This window comes from Manihot esculenta, chromosome 2, assembly GCF_001659605.2.
Source record: "Manihot esculenta cultivar AM560-2 chromosome 2, M.esculenta_v8, whole genome shotgun sequence".
Lineage (NCBI taxonomy): Eukaryota > Viridiplantae > Streptophyta > Magnoliopsida > Malpighiales > Euphorbiaceae > Manihot > Manihot esculenta.
Window position 1 is genome coordinate 8,054,881 of NC_035162.2, and position 21,291 is coordinate 8,076,171.

At 29.3% G+C, this 21,291-nt stretch overlaps 3 protein-coding genes across 5 annotated transcripts; 2 read left to right on the top strand and 1 right to left on the bottom strand.

Moving 5' to 3' along the window:
* The first annotated feature begins 869 nt into the window (after nt 1-869).
* Nucleotides 870-6,777, top strand: LOC110610078 (zinc finger CCCH domain-containing protein 6). Of its 2 annotated transcripts, XM_021749949.2 has the most exons (4): nt 876-1,259; nt 4,634-4,843; nt 5,028-5,152; nt 5,231-6,777. In XM_021749949.2, the coding sequence occupies exons 1-4, from the start codon at nt 1,200-1,202 to the stop codon at nt 6,462-6,464; spliced, it is 1,629 nt and encodes a 542-aa protein (XP_021605641.1). In that variant the 5' UTR covers nt 876-1,199; the 3' UTR covers nt 6,465-6,777. The 2 variants fall into 2 exon arrangements, with proteins under 2 accessions (XP_043810026.1, XP_021605641.1); XM_043954091.1 differs by having other exon boundaries at nt 870-1,259; nt 5,028-6,777.
* Nucleotides 6,778-11,396: 4,619 nt separating this feature from the next.
* LOC110610149 (peptidyl-prolyl cis-trans isomerase Pin1) lies at nt 11,397-14,651 on the bottom strand. 2 transcript variants are annotated; one of them, XM_021750023.2, is made up of 2 exons: nt 14,220-14,651; nt 11,397-11,758 (listed from the first exon to the last, which is right to left on the bottom strand). In XM_021750023.2, the coding sequence occupies exons 1-2, from the start codon at nt 14,452-14,454 to the stop codon at nt 11,634-11,636; spliced, it is 360 nt and encodes a 119-aa protein (XP_021605715.1). In that variant the 5' UTR covers nt 14,455-14,651; the 3' UTR covers nt 11,397-11,633. The 2 variants fall into 2 exon arrangements, with proteins under 2 accessions (XP_021605715.1, XP_021605714.1); XM_021750022.2 differs by having other exon boundaries at nt 11,397-11,791.
* Nucleotides 14,652-17,373: 2,722 nt separating this feature from the next.
* LOC110605379 (peptide methionine sulfoxide reductase A5) lies at nt 17,374-20,390 on the top strand. The gene is made up of 4 exons (XM_021743936.2): nt 17,374-17,717; nt 17,867-17,979; nt 18,061-18,205; nt 19,893-20,390. Exons 1-4 carry the CDS (start codon nt 17,424-17,426, stop codon nt 20,088-20,090), a joined length of 750 nt encoding a protein of 249 aa, XP_021599628.1. The 5' UTR covers nt 17,374-17,423; the 3' UTR covers nt 20,091-20,390.
* Nucleotides 20,391-21,291: the final 901 nt, after the last annotated feature.

Genomic DNA, 21,291 nt, shown 5'->3' on the forward strand with positions numbered 1-21,291 from the left:
CCCTTTCTTCTGCTTTTCTTTATCTCTTCAGTTTAATAGTCACAAAAAATAAATATTTTTATCACAATTTTTGATGTGGGGCAATTGGGTTTAGCCCAGTTTCAACTTGTTCAATTTTACTATCCATTAATTATTGTAAGAATACGATAAAAAAAATTAAAATTCATTAAATATTTAAATTGAACTTAATTGATTAATAAAAAAATAAATTTGAAAAGGTAACGTATTTTTTTTACTTTTTCCCCCCCGAAGATAACGTATTTTTCACTTTCATTGATTATATTAAAATTACACGTGTTTATCATTTTTAATTTTATTAAATTGAAAGTTTATTTATGAATATTATTTTTTTAGTTCAATAAAATTAAAGTATAATAACTAAATTATTTATTTTTTAAAAAATCTAGAAATAAAAATTTAAGTTTTACATAATCTAAAGAAAAAATTTTACATACTTAAAGGAAATTTTCATATTTTATTAAGATAATGATAAAAAAAATTAGATTAATGAAGAGATCATTTGACGGATATAAAATATAAAAGTTAAATTTTTAAATTTTTAAAAATAAAAATATACATGCATTAGTTCACATAATCTAGATATGAAAAAGAATAATTTGTCCATTAAAACACTGAATCAAATTAATTCAATATAAGTTTTTCAATTAAAACTGTTTAATATTCAACTCTAATCGGGCAGGCTAGCGCGTAACTTACCAGCGGTTGATTATTTGCGATAGCCCCATCAATGGCTAACAATTCTTGTATCCAATGGACACAACCACAGTTAATAATTATTCACAACTTTTTTAGCCCGTACGGACATACCAGCTGAGCTACATATATTGCCAGCGGAGCGCTACGCATTCAGGAAATTTCACTGGATAAATAAAAGGCGGAGGCAGTCAGCAAAAGGAGGGTTCTAGGGTTTCCATTACCTCCTCCTCGAGACGCGTTTTTCATTCATCTTCCTCTTCCTCTTCTTCCTCTTCCTCCTCCACCTCCTCCTCTTTTTCCCTCTTCTATTATCTACAGTCCTTGAGCACGCAAGCATAAGAAATCAATTAAAATCTGTATAGGGTTGTAAATCCTCAAGCGTTTTCACTGATTAAGTTTTTTCTTCTCTAGATCTGATTAATTTTGTTGTTACTGGAACCTATTTGTGAAACGTTTTGATTGAAGCGATCAATCTATAAGATATGAAGCGATCGAGGAAATCGAACAGGGTAACGTGGGCACCAGGTGTTAATCTTTGTCAGGTATAGCTGTGATATTCTTCGATCGAAGTTTGGTTGTTGGTTACTTGTTTTTCTCTTCAAGCTTTTGATTTTTATTCGATATACTTTTTTCTATGAAACGAGGGCCTTAATTATTAGTTGATTAGAATCTAATATTGAGATTATTGCGTGCTTTCCTCAGATAGATACTGACTCTGGTTTTAGATTCTTTTCGCGATATTAGCAGATTAGGGTAATTGATTACTCGTCGATGAGCGCATTGATAATCTAGATTGATGGTATAGTTACCGTCATTAGAATTCCTCCCTTTTTTTTCTCCTTTTTAAGTATTTGTCAGAGAAAATCATTATAAGCTTATATGCAGATTTGTTAAACTGGGTAAAAGATTCAAAGCTCAGCACCAATTTTCCACCGTTTAATTTAGAGATCCAAGTGAATTGAACGGCGAGAATGGTGCTATAGAATTCTATCTGCTTAGTTGTGTGAATCAATATGCGAGTTGTGGTGTCTTTTTGACACATTCGCAGTTCGCACCATGACACACGGCGGGAAATTTCTTTCAAGTTTCTCAAATGTTTGTCCAACTCTCAAATCCAAAATTTCACTGAAGAATCTATGAAAGTTTTGGTCTTAAAAATCAGAAGATTGTTACTGATACAATATCGAGCATATGGATGAAGTATGATAACTAAAAAACTTAAAAGCTTTATGGAAAGCCATTAATTGATAAGAAATAACATTCTTCTTCCATTTATCCATTAAAAATAATTAAATTTTGCTATACCAGAAATCCTAGCAATACTTTCTCTTGCACTGAAAGAATTTCTCTATTATGGTGTAAATATTATTCCATGTAATTGGAAAGTTATTCCACTTGTTTTTTTTTAAAAAAATCTTTTTCTTAATTAGATCGTGAGGATTGATAAAATAAAAATGATTGATTAATAAAAGTTGCATCAAATAGTAAACCTTAAAATTTAGTAAGAATTTAAATTATTAAATGTTATAAATGAATTGATAATTAAAAAAAAACTTTATGTAATCTGTCAAATAGGTTCAAAGCTACATGTGACAAGATTTGAACTAATAATAAAGGAAGTGTATTGCTAGCATCCTCTTTACTTTAATGTTAAGATTGAGGAAACCTTAGAACAGTCTGTCTCCTCTTAACAGGAAATCAATGTGCAATTAATTCAAATGAGAATTATTTCTTTAATTGTTTGTCAAATAGTGACTTTAAAAATTTACTAGCTTCATCATATGTGATACCATCGTTCGAGGCATAGGTAGAATGGATTCGCAAGTATCCAACTATTGTAGGCTAGTATGCACAAGCTTCTGAAGACAAAAGGGGAAAGGGAAAATGAACAAAACAATAATAATGACAATAATAAATTAAATGAGGCGGAGCTGAAGAAGAGTATGGGTTTAGGTGATTATTGGACAGGTCATGGCTGTATAAATATCTTAAATCATCACAGAGGATTTTTAAATTTTAATGCAGATCTTGTAATTTCTACTGTAAAGAGCACAAGTTAAAGATCTTGTCCAATTGAAAACATGGTGTGAAGAATAATTGGATGAATATTCTGTGCAGGACAATATAAACATAATGAAATTATAAGGTGTGCTGTGGAAAGCCTAATCTTCAGCAATTATTTTACCAATCATAGGCTAGTGTTCCTTGGTTTAAATGCGGTTCTTGGAAATTTGTGCATCTAAACAACCAAGATTTATGTGAACCTCCCTGATACTATGGTTCATCAGCTTGTAAGGATGTTGAAACTATATCTAATGTGTTCATTCTTTGTTTAGTGACTGACCTCTTCTCTAGCATTTATCTGGGTCCCAGCTTGTCATGTTTTTGAAGATTTATTTATTCCCTTACCTGTTGATTTGGTTGGCATTTAAAATGAATTTGATTTAGCTCATCAAATGAATTAATTTCATTTGTCTGGTCATATCTGGGGTTGGAGAATACTAATTGAACTGAAAAAAGAGTTGTGACTTCAACAAAATTAATAAAACAGGAAAGTTTTATTGTAGATAACTATAATGGTTTTTAGGCAGGGAGAAACGGAGTCAGGTTTCCATGACATTTTCTCATTATATATAATCATTTTTCTAATTCTATATATAATATAGAAAGTTGTGAACTACAGCAAGTGATCTTTAGAGACAATTATTGCATGTGGAAGAATATCAGGGTTCTTTTATGTATTTTCTCATCCAATGCAAAGTTTTCTGGGCATTATTTATAGTCTTCTAATTAAAGTTTGTTGTTAGTCATTGAACTATTAAGCTCATTTTCTGGTCTGAGTTTGAATTATCTTTTGTATCAACTTGATTGTTGCTTATTGTAACAAGCTGAAGTTAATATGAGATTTATGACATTAGCATGATGGAGGGGCAAGCATAGAAACTTGAAAGTCATTGGTTCATAATAGGAAGTGTAAATGGTTGAGATTTAAGGGTATCTTGCTTTATGCATATTGGCATATATGTGGTGACTTCATCTTAGATATACAATCATCTGAAAATAAGCAACTTAGTTGTTGCTTATTATAACAAGCTGAAAGAAGTTTATATGAGATTTATGACATTAGCTTGATGGAGGGGCAAGCATAGAAACTTGAAAGTCATTGAAGTGTGAATGGTTGAGATTTAAGGGTATCTTGCTTTATGCATATAGGCATATATGTGGTGACTTCCTCTTAGATATCTATACAATGATCTGAAAATAAACGTGTGAACTTTCCTTTAGGTTGGGTAAAGTGCATAGTGTGTATCCACGTGTATTCATAATGCATTGTAGTTCATTATTATGGAGTTACAAATGCACATCATATTAACGATAAGGTTTGTTGTTCTACAGATATGGGACATTCTTTGTTGGTTATGTGGGGTTGTTAGGATTTATTTCTTCTTTTGAAACCCTTGAGTTGTGATTGAGGTATTTACTTAATGTTGCAATTGCTTTTGTTTGTGCTGTCATATGTGAGTATTGCCTGGATGTTGAAATTTAGAGGTTTCAAAGAGGTATTGCCTGGGAGCTCTCTACAAACATCAAAGATGCAAAATCATTTTTGGGTATTAAGACTACTAAAGGGCTGCAATATTGTGTGAACTCATATTTTTCATGCCATTTTGTTCTCATTGTTTCTGGGGCATGGATGTGAGGAGTGGACTAGGTCTCTAGTGAAATATTTAGTGTGAATTTTGTGTTTGTTGATTGAAGTTCTAATTTACGGTCCCATCACTAATTTATGAGGGAGTTCCACATCTCTCCAGATTTTTTTATCATGTCTGGAAAGTATTCTGTGCAGATATTTGGTCATTTGATTTTTCTACTTGTACTAGATGCTAACTAGTGGGTTTTTCTGATTTGCATATAGGTAAAACTATTTCTAACTGAGGACTGTCCTTCTAAAGTTGGCACACAATCTCAAGATCATCTTCAGAAGAAAACGTCGGGGATTTTGCGTAATTCAAATAGTAATGAATTTAGTGACCTTCCCCCTGGGTTTGAAGGCAGTCACTCTTGGAAGCATTTGAAACAGGAACCATCTCTCATCCCTAGGATTAAGTGGGAGTGCCCTCCAAAAGTAAGCATATGATTCTTTTTCTCCCTCTTTCTTGAATTGAACAGGTTGTGGATTTTTATGCATTGATCGTGGTGGAAAAACTTTACATTTGGGTGAACGTCCAATTATAACCTCAAGTGTTCATAACTGTGGAATAAAACTAGTTTTTAAATCAATGGCTTACATCCCTGCCCCCCTGAAACAGCTTAGCATGCGTTGCAACTGGCATGTTGCAGCTGGTGAAGAAAGCCAGGAGGCAGAGGCTCAAAAACTAAGGGAAATGAAAGTGCTTGAAGCATTTTTTCTGCGCCCTTCTGCTATTCCTCATAGGTATAATTTCCTACCCTTTATTAGTTTATGTGCTAATAATGTGTATCTTCCTTTTAACAACTCCTTTTTTCCACATAGCCCCTCAATTTCATTGGCTGTAGAAGAGGAATATTATGATGATAGCCACACTCCCATCATCCCTCTTACTCCTATTGAAGAAGAGGGAGCTGTAGACGTTCCATCTGATTTGAACACCTCTGTACAGCCACCAGTATTGCCTCAGGATTTGCTATTATCTGGAAACCTAAATCCCACAGAACATAACAACCTGGCTTTGGAGCCACCTGCCTGTGAAAAACCAACAGTTGGAATAGCACCTGATATGGATGCTGACGTAGTTACAGCTGCCTCTGCTGCAGCAACAGCTCTAATGAAAAGCCTGGAGAAAGGAAGCTTGATCGACACCAATTTGCTAGTTAAAATCTTAAGTGATCCGAATATGATTGAGAAATTGATCAATAATTGTCAAGCACCTAGCAATATGACCAGTGCAACCAGGATAACATCAAAGCCAGCAACTAGAACAACACCCCCATCATGCCCTACACCTGCCAAAGGGAACTTGCATAATGTACTTGGTGGAGGGTTGCAACCGACATCAAAGCCTCCCCCGTCCTGCCTGAATTCCAACTCTCCTGTAGTGCCAATGCCTTCCAATGGAAGTTTGCACCCTACTCTTGGTGAGATTCTACCAATGCTCACTGGGATGCCAGCACAACCAGACACTGATCCTACGTCTATAACAAAGCAGGTTGCTCCTATCTATATACCCAGGGCAGAATCCATCAGTGAATCGGCACCTACACTGAAGGTAGGAAATTTATATTCCACAACTAACCAGGTGCAATCTACGGTAAGTACCATGAAACAGAATCCAGTACCCAATGTGGTACTTCCTCCGTTAAGCATGATGAATATGCAGCCAAATGGTGCACCTCAAACTAACGTAGCGGCCGTGAAAACCAATCCTGTAAAGGATTTCAATTACATTAAGAATCTTATTAGGGAACATGGATCTGAAAAGAAGGAAATGCATGACAGGAACATGTCACATGATGGCCCTCATACTGAGCACTTTCAAAACCTGGAATTTGCACAAAATATGAAACAGAGAGAAACGAAACCCAAGTTTCAGAAGCCTTGCATATTCTATAGAAGCTCAAGGGGATGCCGGAATGGCTCTAATTGCCCATACCAGCATGATTTAACATGTCAGTTTCAAACTGGTGGCACAATGGAGGCCCCAGTTGCTAAGAGAATGAAATTGGGTGCGGAGGTCAGTGGGAGAACGGTTCACTTGGACTTGGCCTGAGGTGTAAATAGTTTGGACTTTTGAACGCCGATTAATATAGGTTTTGTGCACCTACGGGCTGAGAGGGGGGATTTTTTTTAATTTTTGAAATGAAATTCTTTTAATTTTGAACCCCTCGAGGACGCAAATTTGGGAACGTAAGGCAAAACTCTGGTTTGGATATAATTTCAAACTCCAAACGCTTCCGCATTTGATTTTTCTAATGCGGCGTCAACAGCCGGAAAGAATTAGTTTTGTAAAAGATGTTAGGGTTTAAAGTTTAAGCATTTAATTTAAATAATAGAAGTAATAATAATAATCATAATTGAAGTGATCCACGGACTACCAAAGGGATTTTAGAAATGGAGCATGGCTGATGAACTGATTTTTGAATTTGACTTTGCTTTGTTTTTTTAAATCAAAAAATTGACTTTGCTTATTCCATTAAGCATTAGACAAGTCTTTGATTTTATTAATTCTATATTCAAAATTTACTAAAATTATAAAAAAAATATGTAATATTATCTTGAAAGAAGTATAGTTTTATTCTAATATATAATGCAAAAAGTTACTTTTTATATTTATAAAATTAGTAGCAAATGATTGTATTGATAAATCTCATCATTAGAAAAATTGAATTAACTAATTAACTTCTCACCTATTTTCTCATTTAATTCCTACCTTTCAATTAGGAAACTGGATTGAAATAAATTAATTGAATTATCAAAATATTAAAAAGTGGAAATTGTATTATTCAAATTGAGTAAAATCAAATTGATATTTTGGTTCAATTTTTCCGTTTTCTTTATTTTTCTATGTTTCTCTCTCAACAATTATAATATATATATATATATATTCTGTGAACTTGTTTGATTGAAAGAACGCAATTAGATAATTTTAAATTTCTAGAAAATGTTAAATTTGTAGTTATTTGATTGATATTTTTTCTTAATTTTTTAAAATCAAAATCATTTTTTATTTTTATAGTATAAATTTATTTAAGTTATTTCTTAAGAAATAAACTTTGTAGAAAATAATATATTTAAACGTCTAAAAAAAAAAAAAAACCAATAAAAAAGCATTTGAACAAACCAAACAACAAAAGTAGTGGAAATTGTTTAAAAATGTTGCACAATCTAAACAATAAACAAATTTTACAAATTCAAGCAACAGATTACAAATTTCAGTAACCCAAATGTTAACCCAACGAGAAAACAACGCTTCTGATTTGTACTGAAGTAAGCATTTAAATTCTTCTATTTTTAAATTTAATAATTTAGTCTTTATATTTAAATTTTTGGAGATTACAAACATTTTCATGTGTCAAATACACGTCTCTAAAAAAAATCAATAACTTTTCTTTTTTATTTAATGGAACTCATTGAAATTAAGTATTCTTTTTAATTTTTTTATTTTTTTTATTATTAATTTTTTAATTATACTCTTAAAGAAATTAGATTTTATTAAATATTAAGATATATTTTAAATGCTCATTTAGAAAAATAATAATTAATAAAAGTTTATTTTAAAAATAAGATAAAATTAAATAAAAATTATGATAATTAATTTATATATTATTATAATTTAAAAAAAGTAAACAATAATTTTTTTTAAAAAAAAATTATAGAATAGAGGAGGTAATAATGAGTGCGTAGATAATTCTTCTCTCTACTCTTGCACTTTAAAAGTAATGAAAAAATCAATCACTAGCCTCTAATGAAAAAAAAAAAAAAAAACTAAAGATTTCATCTTTATTTTTTAATTTTATCAAATTAAAAAAAAATCTGTTTTTAAATATAGACAGAGTCAGAAATAAACAATTAAATTCCAAAATCATGAAACCTTGTATTAATTTTTACATAGCTAAGAAAACAAAAAGATAGTTTACCAAGAAACTAATTAATCTCATAATATTATAAGTTCAAATGAATCTAATTTGAGAGGTTACAGATTTTTGAAGTCAAACTAAGTAATGGTTGAAAAAGAAAAAAAAGAATCAATGACAAAACAAAACTCATCCTATAATAACATGGCTTAAATCCCCTTTTGCATCACCTGGGTCATGAATTGGAAAAAAATATATAATCGGTGATACATGTAAAATTGTTTATATAGTTAATTATATAAATTTTTTTATAAAAGAATTACTAGTTAATTATTATATGATCGCCTAATGTATAATTGCTCCGTGAATTGAGAGAACTTGGCATGATACTCCTCATGTGATAGTAACTAACTACACGTGCAGAAACGATAATTTTTTGATAACGCATGACAGACAGAGGATGGAGATAAGAAATTCATCGATCAAAAGTGATGTTGAAGAAGGATAATAGCCGAGGCAGAGAATAGCACGAGAGAAGAATAAGAAGAAATCGGACGATGAAAAAAAAGAAAAGAAGAACACTTAGCACGTACTATCATTTTTATACACAGCAGCATTTATGAACCCAAACTAATTTATACTCGATTTACCATTATCAAGAATCAAAATATATTGAGTCTCTTTTATTCAAAAAAAAAAAATAATAATAATATGATGTTTCGCAAATGAATAGATTCAGAGTCAAAAGGATAGTTCCCCTATTTGCTTTTGCTGAAATGTATCTATTTCTATGCTCTAAAACTGTATTTAACATCCTGATTTGACGTCAATATCTTTTATGAGCTTCATAATAATTATGATTTAAATATATTTTATTATTGATAAATAATATAATAATCTCTTTAAAATATATTTAAATTTGAATTAAAAAATTTCAATATTTGAATAACTTTTCTTTCAACTTTAATTTCAGGGTCAGGGTTCAGAGTTCAGGTTCAGGGATTGAATTAGTTGTCGAGTAGTTATATAATCATGTATCTCAAGCGAAATATTAAAAGAATAATAATAAAAAAATTTTTAAATATGAATCATTTAAAAATAGAGGAAACAGCTGTATGAAGAAGTATATGAAACGGAGATTATACTAATGGGTCATATATAAAATAGATTTATGAAGATTACATATTTATTGAGAGTGAAAAAATTAAAATTATTACAATCATTGCTATAATAACATTTAGTAATTTAGGTATAATAACTTAATCGTTCAATATTTATAACACTTGATTTAATATATTAGACTCACTATTTTATTTTTTATTATACTTTAATTATTTATATTTATTAATTATTATAATTATTTAAATTAAATAAAATTTTAATTTCATAATATTTTATACAATTAGTTTTATTAAATTCTTTAATTATTTTATACTTTATCATAATTAATATTTTTTATAATACTTTTAATTGATTATGTATATTTATTCTATATAATTATTTAATTAGATTATATTAATTATGATTTTAAAAAATTATCAAATCAATTATTGTGAAATTGTAAAAATCTTTTACATCATCTTTTATTATAAAATTATTGTTAAATATATATTATAGTGATAGTTTTTTTTTTTTGTCAAAACATCTTTTTATATGATTTATTTTTATAAATATATTTTTAACATTCTATTTATTATTAAAATAGAAATACAATAAAATTTTTTTAATAATGAAAATACAATAAACTTATTGTAATATTAATAATATATTATATTAAAAAATAGAATATTAAAAAATTATATAATAGTGACTATAAATATAATAATTATATTCATTATATTAAAAAACAGTAAAAAATTAAAATGTCATACATTAATAATAATATAAATAATAAAATATATTTTTTATATATCTTAATTATTATTTTATATAAAATAAAACTAAAAATATATAAAAATATATTATAATATATTTATGCTACATGATATAAATATGTAGTATTAATTGTATTTTTCGTACATAAATTTAAAAAAAAATATATAAAAAAACTTGTGATTTCGCTTATTTTCATTTTAAAATTTGTAGTTCAATTTGTGTTAAATCAATACATATGATATAACTAACAAACAATGACAATTTCTCAAAAAATATTAATTGTTAATTAAAAAATGAAATTATAAAAAATACACGATGATTTCACTCATTTTCATTTTAATAGTTTATAGTTTAATTTGTATTAAATTAATAATTCTCATATCAATATTTCTCATAAAGATTATTACGTTTTGCTAATGGTGAAATACCATTGGTATTATTTTGATATAAATTAAATAAATATTATTTGTATTATTTTGATATAAATTAAATTATATATTCTGATGTAAAGAATCAATATAATCACGACATTTTTTATATTTTTCTCTAAATTTAATGTTAATACTTGTCCATTTCTTACCAACCTATTTTAGAAGACCAGCTTTACATAAATATGTAGATATAAATTATGATACGTTATATTAAAAAATTACAGAAAATTAAAAAATCATATATCGATAATAATGCTACGGAATTAAAAAGTTATATACAAATAGCAATAGTAAAGATAATAAATTGTATTTATTTTGAAAATATTAATAATATTATTAATTATGAAAATATACCTTAAAATCTAAACAAAATATATGTATCACTTAACATGTATATATAAATTTAAGTATATCACTAGACACAATTATAAATTTGAATATGACGCTTCTCAATTTTTATTTAACTTATTTTAGAGCTAAAATTTATATAGATATATAGATAGATGTGAAATTTATTTTCCTATATCACCTCCTGTAATCATTGCATATGCCTGGGTTTTTATTTACAAAAACTCGCTCCCTTCGGGAGAATTATCCTGCATTTGTGTCATACACTAGTAACGAAAATCCTGATGAAATAAGCACTAGAAATAAACAAAAGCTTAAATAAAATCCCTTATTAGAGAGAGAGTCCATGCATATGATTATCAGAATAGCATATGCCTTATTAAGGGTTTTCAATTACAAAAATTCGCTCTCTTTGGTTGAATTATCCTGCATTTGTGTCATATAGTAACGAAAATCCTGATGAAATAAGAACTAGAAATAAACAAAAGCTTAAATAAAATCCCTTATTAAGTCGGTCAAATTATCCTAAAACACAACCAGAAATTTTCAGGGCAATGTAATCCCAAGCACACGAATCAGACCAGTGCAAGTCAACAATGCATCAAGGAGTCAAATCTCACATAATAAGACCAGTGCAAGTCAACAATGTAATATTGTCATCTGTTTGCCAAGTACATTGAAAAATCATTCGATATACTTGGTACTTCTGAATTAACCAGTTCTCATGATGATGTGCACCCCACTGTCAGTATCCACGATGTCACTTATCTCACCAACTTTAAGGGCATATGTTGCATCTTCAAAAGGCTTCTGCATCTGGCCTCGACCAAATGGACCTGTGACAATGTTTGCATACCGCTTTATTTGGACTGAAACATAGAATAAAATTATCATATTGTAAAATTAAATAATCTGAATCACATCATAGTTCAAAACACTAGCAGGATTTAATCTTCAGATTCAACATTCCTGGGCCCCTCCCACTGTGCAACTCCTTCAGATTTAACAGCCTGCCAATGCAATCTTCATATATTTTTCCCCTGATTCTCATTTAAGGATGAGGGAAAAGTGAGGCAGTCCATTAAAAAGAAACCAAGTTATTTTGATTTAATTCTTAGTTTTGATAACTTTGATTTAATTCTTCCTATCACATGAAGACTTCTCCCCAAATTTTCAGGAGTTTTCTTATTTAGAAGTTTACTTGCTTGCTTCCTATTACCATTGGTGTAGAATTTCTGAGTTGTGGATACAATTTCTAATGCTATGCGATTAGTAATTAAATCCCTTATAACAACTGTAACTAGTTAGCTTCTTACTTTTTAGGGTTTTGAAAATGGAAGGTTCAGCATTTGGATTTGGTTTAGGCACATATGACTCAGAATCCTCCTTTGTATTTCCTCACTCTCCTTCTTCTACAGTATCACAGAGTTCACAGTTTCAAGAATACCCACCAAATTCTTCCCTTTCTCTCTCTAATCAGTTTCAAGAATACCCACCAAATTCTTCCCTTTCTCTCTCTAATCAGTTCCAATTCAGTTTCCTAACCTTAAATTCCTTTCTCCTTTAATTCTAATTCTAGAACTCATCAAATAATTGATATCTGCCAACCCTAAAAGCACTGGAGAAGGATGGTTGCTGAACCTTCCTCCATCAAAATGGCAGAGGTGCAGTTGCTCCAACCAGAAATTTACAAGTTTGGCTAAATTTGTAATATTATAAAAAAATTTATTTTCTGAAATTACACTTTCTAGAATTTTACAGAAGAACGAAGTACGCCAGTTTTAATTTATTCAAAAGGCTTAACAAAGAAAAAAAAAGAAAAAAAGAGGAAGAAAGGAGGGAACATAAGAAATATATTGAAAATAAATGTACAATTGATAGGAATAAAATAATCTAAATGTAAAACTAGCAACTTAAACTTGACCTGCAGACTAAAACTTGAAAGAAAAATGTTATTTCCTCCATCTACAAAGATATGTTTACTTTCCTAGTTTCCTTTTCCCTAGTTGTAGATCACCATGAAGATATGTTTACTTTCCTTTTTATCTATCCCAAATTGTAGGCCACTTTTATTCTTGAGATGGTACTTCATTTGGCAGCTTACTAATATGACCATATTTAATATTTATTAAAAAAGTAAAATTTATTAGTTTCACAAATGATTAATAACATGAGCTATTTATTTAATTTTTAAAGGAGCAATATGCATGGTGGGTATATTTGGAAAGAAGAAAAATATATTATTTTAACTATAATAACTGCATGGTTAAAAATTATGTGTGAATAGAAATAAGCCTAGCTTTATAATACAAGAGGGAGTAATATTTTGAAAACAACTTATTAGTCACCACAAGACGAAACCTGGCTCTTCTTATCAGAAGTGAGAACAGAAAGAAAAGGATAAAAAAGGTAAGAGTAAGAGAGGCTCTTGAATGTTTCCTTACGTATTAGGACCATGAAGCATGCCAAATTATCTTAAGGTTGTCATTAAACTCAGAAAATGTATACATCATTCCACACAAAAAATGCATGTGTAAGCAGAGATTTCTAAGTAACAAGGACGCATAACCCTTTAGTTCAAAAGAAAGGAAAGAGAAAAAGTGCAAGACAGAAAGAGTTCGAGGTTTATGAGCTGATGAGAGTATCACACCCTGAGTAGATGAGTATCACCAAGTAAAATCCTATTTACCATCATTTAAATTAATGAGATAAGTTGCATTCATTGCAAGTTCATCAACGCACTCTACAAATTCCAATCTTTTCTAGTACTAATCATTCAGCACTTGCACAGGAACAAGCTATTTAATGTTAACTCAGAAGCTCATTTTGCATCTTAAACTACTTATAGAGTAAAAATAAATAACATAAGACGCAAAATTGGCTCTATGTACTAACCAACTTTACTACCACATGCATCTTCAAATCAGAAAACAACTTCCTATACTGCATCACGACAAAAGAGGCATTAAGCCTAGGCCACAGGCCATTTCAGCTCAGAGTCAAGAAACAAGTAAGATAAAAGTAAAGCATTGCTAATTACATGGAAATAACTCTGAGTTGTAACATCCTGTAAGCCAAAAGTTACACAGAAATAAGTACATATTGCAGAAATCAAAGCTTACACAGCTACTTGTCATCCATAAAACCCTAATTGCTTCATCCTGCAGTATTGTTAAACGTGCAGACAAAGCACCCAGCGAACAGTATACCATCCAAAAATGAAGCTAAATCTGGAGATGTGCGAACTAACATTTCTCGAAATACGCAAATAACAGAAGAAAAGAAAAATTAACTAACCGAGATCGCCGCCGCGCTTGGCGGAGCTACAATCGGAGAAGCGAGAGGCGATGTCCTCAAATTTAGCCTTGCCAGAAATGATGTCGTCACGAAAGACTTTAAGCTGAGTGACGGCGGCTTCTCTGGTGGTGTTCTTGATTATGTGACCTTCAGGATCCTTCCAGGACGCCTTCCTTCGAGAGCCCTCGTGCTTTACAAGTATGTGAGATGCCCTGACCTGATTGGCTGATGCCATTTTCGACCTCTTCTTGCTCTTTTCTCTTTCCCTTTCCCTTTCTCTTTCTTTGGTTCGATCTGCAGACGAGATCGAAACTTTCTTTCTCCTCCTTTCGGAATCTATTTTTACTGGTGCTTTGTATTGTGCTCCCAAAGGGCTCCAACTTTGTGCGCTTTCCCAAAGGAGCAGCAGCTAGCTTTGGATGACGACGTGTATGCGCCTTCCCTTATACTTATCAAATTAATGCTTCCAACCAGGAGAAGCCACGTCACTGAATGATTAATCTATTGACACATGGCATATTATGTTTGGATTTTATTCCTCCTTTTCCTGTATTTGCTCGTCCATTGTACCTTGTATTACATATTTTTGGTACTGGATCCAGCATTGAGCATTACATTTTAATTCATCTCCTTTATTATTTTACTTTTAAATAAAAAATATTTTAATTAATGCATTACGTTATTTATAATAATATATAAAAAAAAATTTTTGAAAAAAATAATATATACAATTTTTAATTATTCTCTAATAACCAAGCAATATTATAATAATAGATAAATAATATGATATATGTTTTTATTCATCAAATTAGACATAATAATTAATTAATTAATTATAGTTCACTAAATAATTATGAAATATTAGCTATCCATTTTCAATATCAATTTCATTAAGTAATTAAATTGAACAGAGCCTAAATATGTATTTTTCTCAAAATACTAGGGTATAAAGTTTCTCATTTCCATCAAATTAGATGTTATCGTGGGCTTTGTTTCTCATTTCTATTTGGAAGTTGGAAGTTGGAAGTGGGTCGTTGGGCTTGGGATTGACCTGTTGCATGGATTAGTGCATACCATGGAAGGAATACTTTTTTTTTATATATATATATATAAATTTGTTAAATAATGTTTACTTTAAAGAATACATAAACCTTTGGATTTGCCAAAATTTACACTAATTTTATTTTTTTAATATCCAGTTAACGTATCTTTGTAGTTTATAGAATCAATCGACCTACTTATGTCCTATCAAATAAAATACTAATTAACTTTTTAGTTAAACAGATTAAATAATGCAAATCATTAAAATTATAAGAAATAAATAATATTAATAATTAAATGTATAAATACTTAATAATATAAAAATTAAAATAAATTAAGAACCTTTTAATTAAAAAAATAGAGAGTTTTCTTTACCAAAAAGAGGAAATCAAAATTATTGATAATAAAATTCTATCATTTAGTATAATTTATTTCGTAAGAAAATTTTTTTATAAAATCTTGTAATAATTTAAATTTTTTAAACTGATAAATTTTAAGCTAAAAATTAAATTATTTTCTTTTAAATAAAAAATTATTTAAAAAATAAAATAAAATAAATTTATACAAAATTTTTGAAATAGTACAATTTCCACTCAGATCCAGCCCATATCCCAGACGAAAGATCCAAAGGAGAATCCGATACCACTCATCTCCACAATAATAACTACTGCAAATCTCAACAGGCAGCGCAACCTATGATTATAATTAGCAAGAAAAAATTGTTGCTTAATTTATTATTTATACTGAATATAGAAAGATTTATTAATTAATTTTTTATTTTTAAAAAATATATTAAAATATTAAAAATTTACTAATTATTTATTTATTAATTTTAAATTTAAATATTTTACTATTTAATCTATATAATAAAAAATTATTATTTCATCACTTAATTTTATAAAAATATAAACAAATTAATTCATTTAATTACATGTATTTTAAATTTTCTCATTATTTAATAATTACAATTAATAAAATTTTAATTTTTTTTAAAAAATTTAAAATATTTTTCAAAATTAAAAAAATAATTAGTGAACATTCCGGTTCCACAAAAACCAAACAATAATTTCCCTTTCTAACAAACGTCACAATCACAAGGACTTTAGAAGGGCATCCTGAATGCCGTCAAGACTGCGGAGCGAGAAATTACAGGAACAAGATAAAGAGTAGAGGGATTAATTTAAATCCCATAAGTCTGATTTCATAATGAAAGATATATATTTTTTTAAATTAAATAATTAATTTTATCACTTATTTTAAAATATAAATTTTAATATAATTAATATTTTTAAAATTAAATACTTAAATCTTTATATAATAATTTTATTTAAATTAAAATATTTATTTATTTTATTTTTATTAATATTTACATTAAATAAATAAACTATACGTAAATCATTAAATTTTTATATAATTAATAAATCGATTAAAATTATACACTTAAATTTTTATATAATCAGTTCGTACTCATTTATTGTAATTTAAATATTTTCACTTTTATTTTTTATTTAAAATAATACTTAAATCTTCCATTAACTTTTATTTATAATATCTCACTTAATTAATTTTTAATATCTTTTTTTCAAATTTCATTAGTTAAAATATTTCAATACTTATAATTTCAAAATTTTTAAAAAATACTTACAACTTTAATTATGTTTAAATAATATTAAATAACTTTTAAATAAATTATAAATTTATATAAAAAATATTTAAAAAAATATACTTTATTCATTAATTTTAAAATAATATATATAATAGATGAAATAATGATAATTTTAACTGAATTATATATAAAAAATTTATAATTTAATTTTAAAAATATAAAAATTAATTTATTAATTATACTAAAATTTAAAAATTAAAATATAATTTAAATATATTAAAAAAATTTAAATAATTATAAAAATATTTTAGATATTTAAAATATTTATTTAATATTTAATGTTATGCCTTGCCATGCGGGAAAAAAAAAAAGCCTTACAAAATTCGAATCATAATTTGAACGGCGGAGCCGAAAGTAAGGATGCACAAAAGCAAATATGAGGAAGCACGTAGTCGATTGAAATCCACACAAGACCATCGACTTCCAAAGTTGTAATCGGCTCGCGGCCTATCGAATTATTTGAATCGACCCGGAAACATTATCTTTCAGAGACCGAAATGGCCGTCTCAGGGAGAAATGCCATTATTCAGCTCCTGACGCTTGCGCTACTCGCAATTTCAGTGGCCAATCAAGCGCTTGGTATCAGAATAGCGGATCCGATATCTGATCCCTCCCGGGACGCTTCGGATCAGGCCCTCAAAATCGCCGTCTTCGCTCTCGGTAGCTTCTGGAGATCCGAAGCTGTCTTCGGGTGCGTTAATGGAGTAATACGGACCACCGCGGGTTATTCCGGCGGATCCAAGTCCAACCCCGAATACAGAAGCCTAGGCGATCATGCCGAGTCCGTACAGGTCCTCCTCTCTTTTACTTTTGTACTCGTTTCTTTTGTGATCAATTTTTGGGGTCAATCCTGATCGTGTCAAATGAATTTTTTTGTCAGTGCTAGAAAATGCGACATTTGAATTCAATGTTGACCTCGAGTCCTGAATTTTCTTTGCAGGTAGAATATGATCCTAGGGTGATAAGTTTTAGGCGGCTTTTGGAGGTGTTTTGGTCTAGTCATGATTCAAGGCAAGTGTTTGGCCAAGGTCCTGACGTAGGTAACCAATACAGGTATAAGATCATGACTAAAACCAGTGGTTTGTTGTTTAATGTCATAAACCTTTTTCCCTATGGCATTTGTTACATATACAGGTCTATTATCTTTACTAATGGTACTGAGGAGGCTAGATTAGCTGCCGTTAGCAAAGAAAAGGAGCAATTGAGGTCAAGGATCAGCATCGTTACTACTCAAATTCAACAGCTTGTTGCATTTTATCCTGCAGAACCTGAACATCAGGTATTTATGGTTTTTCTTTTTTATGTTTCTCTTTCTATTTTTTGTTTGGAGTTTGTTGCTGGAAGACGCTCTTTTAATTCTTAAAATTCTGCAAGTTTCTTTTAGTTTTGTAGCTGACTTTCAAAATTACGAGAGTTGAATATTTTGGGTTACTCGATTTCATTTCAGTTGCTTAACTTTGATTTCTTTCAGCTTCATTAACAACTTCCATTTACGTTGATTTGTGTGAAATCTGAAGACAGAATGTAGAGAATAGCAATTTTGCAACTATGAGTATCTGCTATATTGGATTTCTGTTCACTCTTGTTTACATGAGTGCTACATTTTTCAATAAATAAAAGTTAATGACAACCAATTTGGAGCAAATCAAAGTTAAGTGAGTGACCTAAACTTGAGCAGTAAGTTGGGTGACAAATGATGCGTCTTGCCAATAAGTTTTGAAATAGAAATTACAGCCTTATGGAAAGTTCTATTTGCTCACCTTTTAGAACTTGTACATTTAACATGAGCAAGTTTTAAATATTTTTGCAATTCAGACATTGAAAGACATTTGTTTCATACTATTAAAGCAATGCCTGCAGCAGAAAATAGATGATATATTCAACTGAAACTGTTAAGTCCATGATGGGTGTCATGTTTTTGTGGTTGTTTTTCTTATAATCTTTAATTTTCAGTGTTAAATATCATACACTATACAAAGTCAAATCTCAGAACATTATTGAATATAAAAGGGCATAAAAATTGTCTTATTTTCAGTTGAGTTTTGATTGGCTATAATAATTCCTAGTCCTAGTATGATAGTATCTGACTTATTCCATGGGACTTGAGAAATCACGAGTGTAATAGAATTTGTAAGAGAGTTATTCCATGGTGAAAAGTAATCCATGTAAGTGGTCCAACTAATTTGTGACTAAGACTTGGTTGGTGTTGTGTTGTTGAGTGGCAAATGCTTCTGTCTATGTGCACACACTCATATCATATTTTCAAGGAACAAACTGCAAGTGCGTTAATAAACAAAATAAAAGGAAAAAAGAGGAGGAATTAAAATGAGTTAGAGAAACAATTCAGGATTGTGAATTATGGGAAGAGGAGAATCGGTGGTGGGCAATTCTAGGGGAGGTGGTCTTGTCAGATTCCACTTATGGCAATGATGTTTCAGTGAATTTCTGGTGCATTGACATTGGATTCTGACAGATTGGGAAGTCGGGTATCTGGTGGTGCTGTGTTTTCATGTAAGAGATCTGGATATGATAAGGCTAGTGAAGTGTGCTCTGTACTGTACCTGGCTTACAGCAGCCATGCACCTAAAGCTTTGTTGTGCACAAATTTGGTACTGGCTCTAGAGCCTTGTACATCTTGTGCCTCAAGCATACCTTTAACAACATTGTTTGACCCTTTTCATTTTTAGCCAAACATTTTAACCATTATAGGTCTAGCCATGATTAATGATTAACAGGTTTGTAGGCTTTCATCTCATAAAATTCTACATCGAAACAAACCATCTAATAACCGAACATTTTTCTATTTGTTCCTAAAGAAAAATTTCCTAAAAAAAAAAAGAAAAGAAGTAAAATGCTTATTCTACCAATAGGATGGAAATGAGAACATATGAAAATGCTGAAATACGAATGCATCCCCATGAAGTTAACGTACTGAATAATGGATTTCAAATGTTTGGTAACTGCAGAAATTTGAGCTCAAGCGAAGGCCATTTCTTCTTCAGCTGATGGGAAACTTGCCTGAAGACGAGCTTGAAAGGTCAAGTTTGGCAGCTAAACTAAATGGTTACGCAGCGGAGCTCTGCCCTCCAAAGATTCGAAATCAGATTGATGCGAAGATCAATCAGATCGTTAGGAAAGGTTGGCCTGTTTTGAAAGACGTTTAGGTGGCTTTTTTAAGAGAAGCTAATAAACTGACAGAGATCCTCCCTTAAGTGCGCCCTTGCATGCTGTTGTTTATGTGAAGCTGTCGGGTATTGCAAGTTACAGCTGATAGAAGCACACAAATTTTGGGTACCCTTTAACATGATCTGAATTCTTTTGTTACTCAAATCTCAAATAGTCTTGAGCATATCTTTGTAACGACTTTTTTACCCCTTGTGTTGTTGTGATAGAATTTATTTCATTACTTGTTCACATTGCAGATTTTTGTTTGGACATTAAGAACCTGAAAATTTTTTTGGTGCAAATGAATATTGTCTTGGGATTGTGCCATTAATAGATGTCTTCATTCAGTGCTGTCTTGATGAAAGAATTTGATAATCTGATGCAGTAGAATGGATATAACATATTAGATTTTGATCATCTGATTCTTTTGTTTTTTTCCATTCATTCTTCCAAATCTCCAAATGTGTGGAACTTGGAGCAAACAAACAAATCATTCAAACTCCCATGTTTTGGCGGAGGAAATTTTAAGGAGTCGTCCTCTTTATACCCTAGTTGAGTAGGTATGAACAAATCAAAATGCTTTTATTAGGGGTGTTTGTTCTGATTTTGGTATGGTTTTTATTAAGAGTTAAAATTGAAATTAAATTTTTAGTTTTTTTATTTTTTTATTTTTAAGAACTATATTTTTTTATTTTTAAAAATTATATTTGAAATTAAATTTTGGTACTGTTATAAATGATTTTAATACGATTCCGGTTGGTTTCAGTTTTAATTTTGATTCTTTTTAATTTTAATTATATTTTAAATATTAATTTTTACAAATAAGATTATAATATACTTACATTTATTTTAAAATAATAAATGATTAATATTAAAATAATAATATTAACATTTAAATACCATTAATATAGATATTGATATAAATATATTTCATATATAATTCTCGATAAAAATATATAGTATTTTATATTTAGTTATTAATTATATAATTTTAATTAAAATATATTAGTGTAATTAATATATAATATTATTAATATGTGATGTATTCATATAATTAAAAATTATAAAATAATTAATAGATTAATAATTGAAATAATAAATATATATATATAAATTCATACATACATATGATCTATTTAAATATAATATTATAATTAATAAATTAAATTATTTAAATTTTTTTATTAAAAATTTTTAATA

Coding starts and splice junctions, on each gene's coding strand:
- LOC110610078 (XM_043954091.1), top strand. CDS start 1,200: ATGAAGCGATCGAGGAAATCGAACAGGGTAACGTGGGCACCAGGTGTT. Junction 1,260..4,633: donor CAGGTGTTAATCTTTGTCAG/GTATAGCTGTGA, acceptor ATTTGCATATAG/GTAAAACTATTTCTAACTGA. Junction 4,844..5,027: donor AGTGGGAGTGCCCTCCAAAA/GTAAGCATATGA, acceptor CCCCTGAAACAG/CTTAGCATGCGTTGCAACTG.
- LOC110610149 (XM_021750022.2), bottom strand. CDS start 14,454: ATGGCATCAGCCAATCAGGTCAGGGCATCTCACATACTTGTAAAGCAC. Junction 11,792..14,219: donor CAAGCGCGGCGGCGATCTCG/GTTAGTTAATTT, acceptor TCTATGTTTCAG/TCCAAATAAAGCGGTATGCA.
- LOC110605379 (XM_021743936.2), top strand. CDS start 17,424: ATGGCCGTCTCAGGGAGAAATGCCATTATTCAGCTCCTGACGCTTGCG. Junction 17,718..17,866: donor ATCATGCCGAGTCCGTACAG/GTCCTCCTCTCT, acceptor TTTTCTTTGCAG/GTAGAATATGATCCTAGGGT. Junction 17,980..18,060: donor GACGTAGGTAACCAATACAG/GTATAAGATCAT, acceptor TTACATATACAG/GTCTATTATCTTTACTAATG.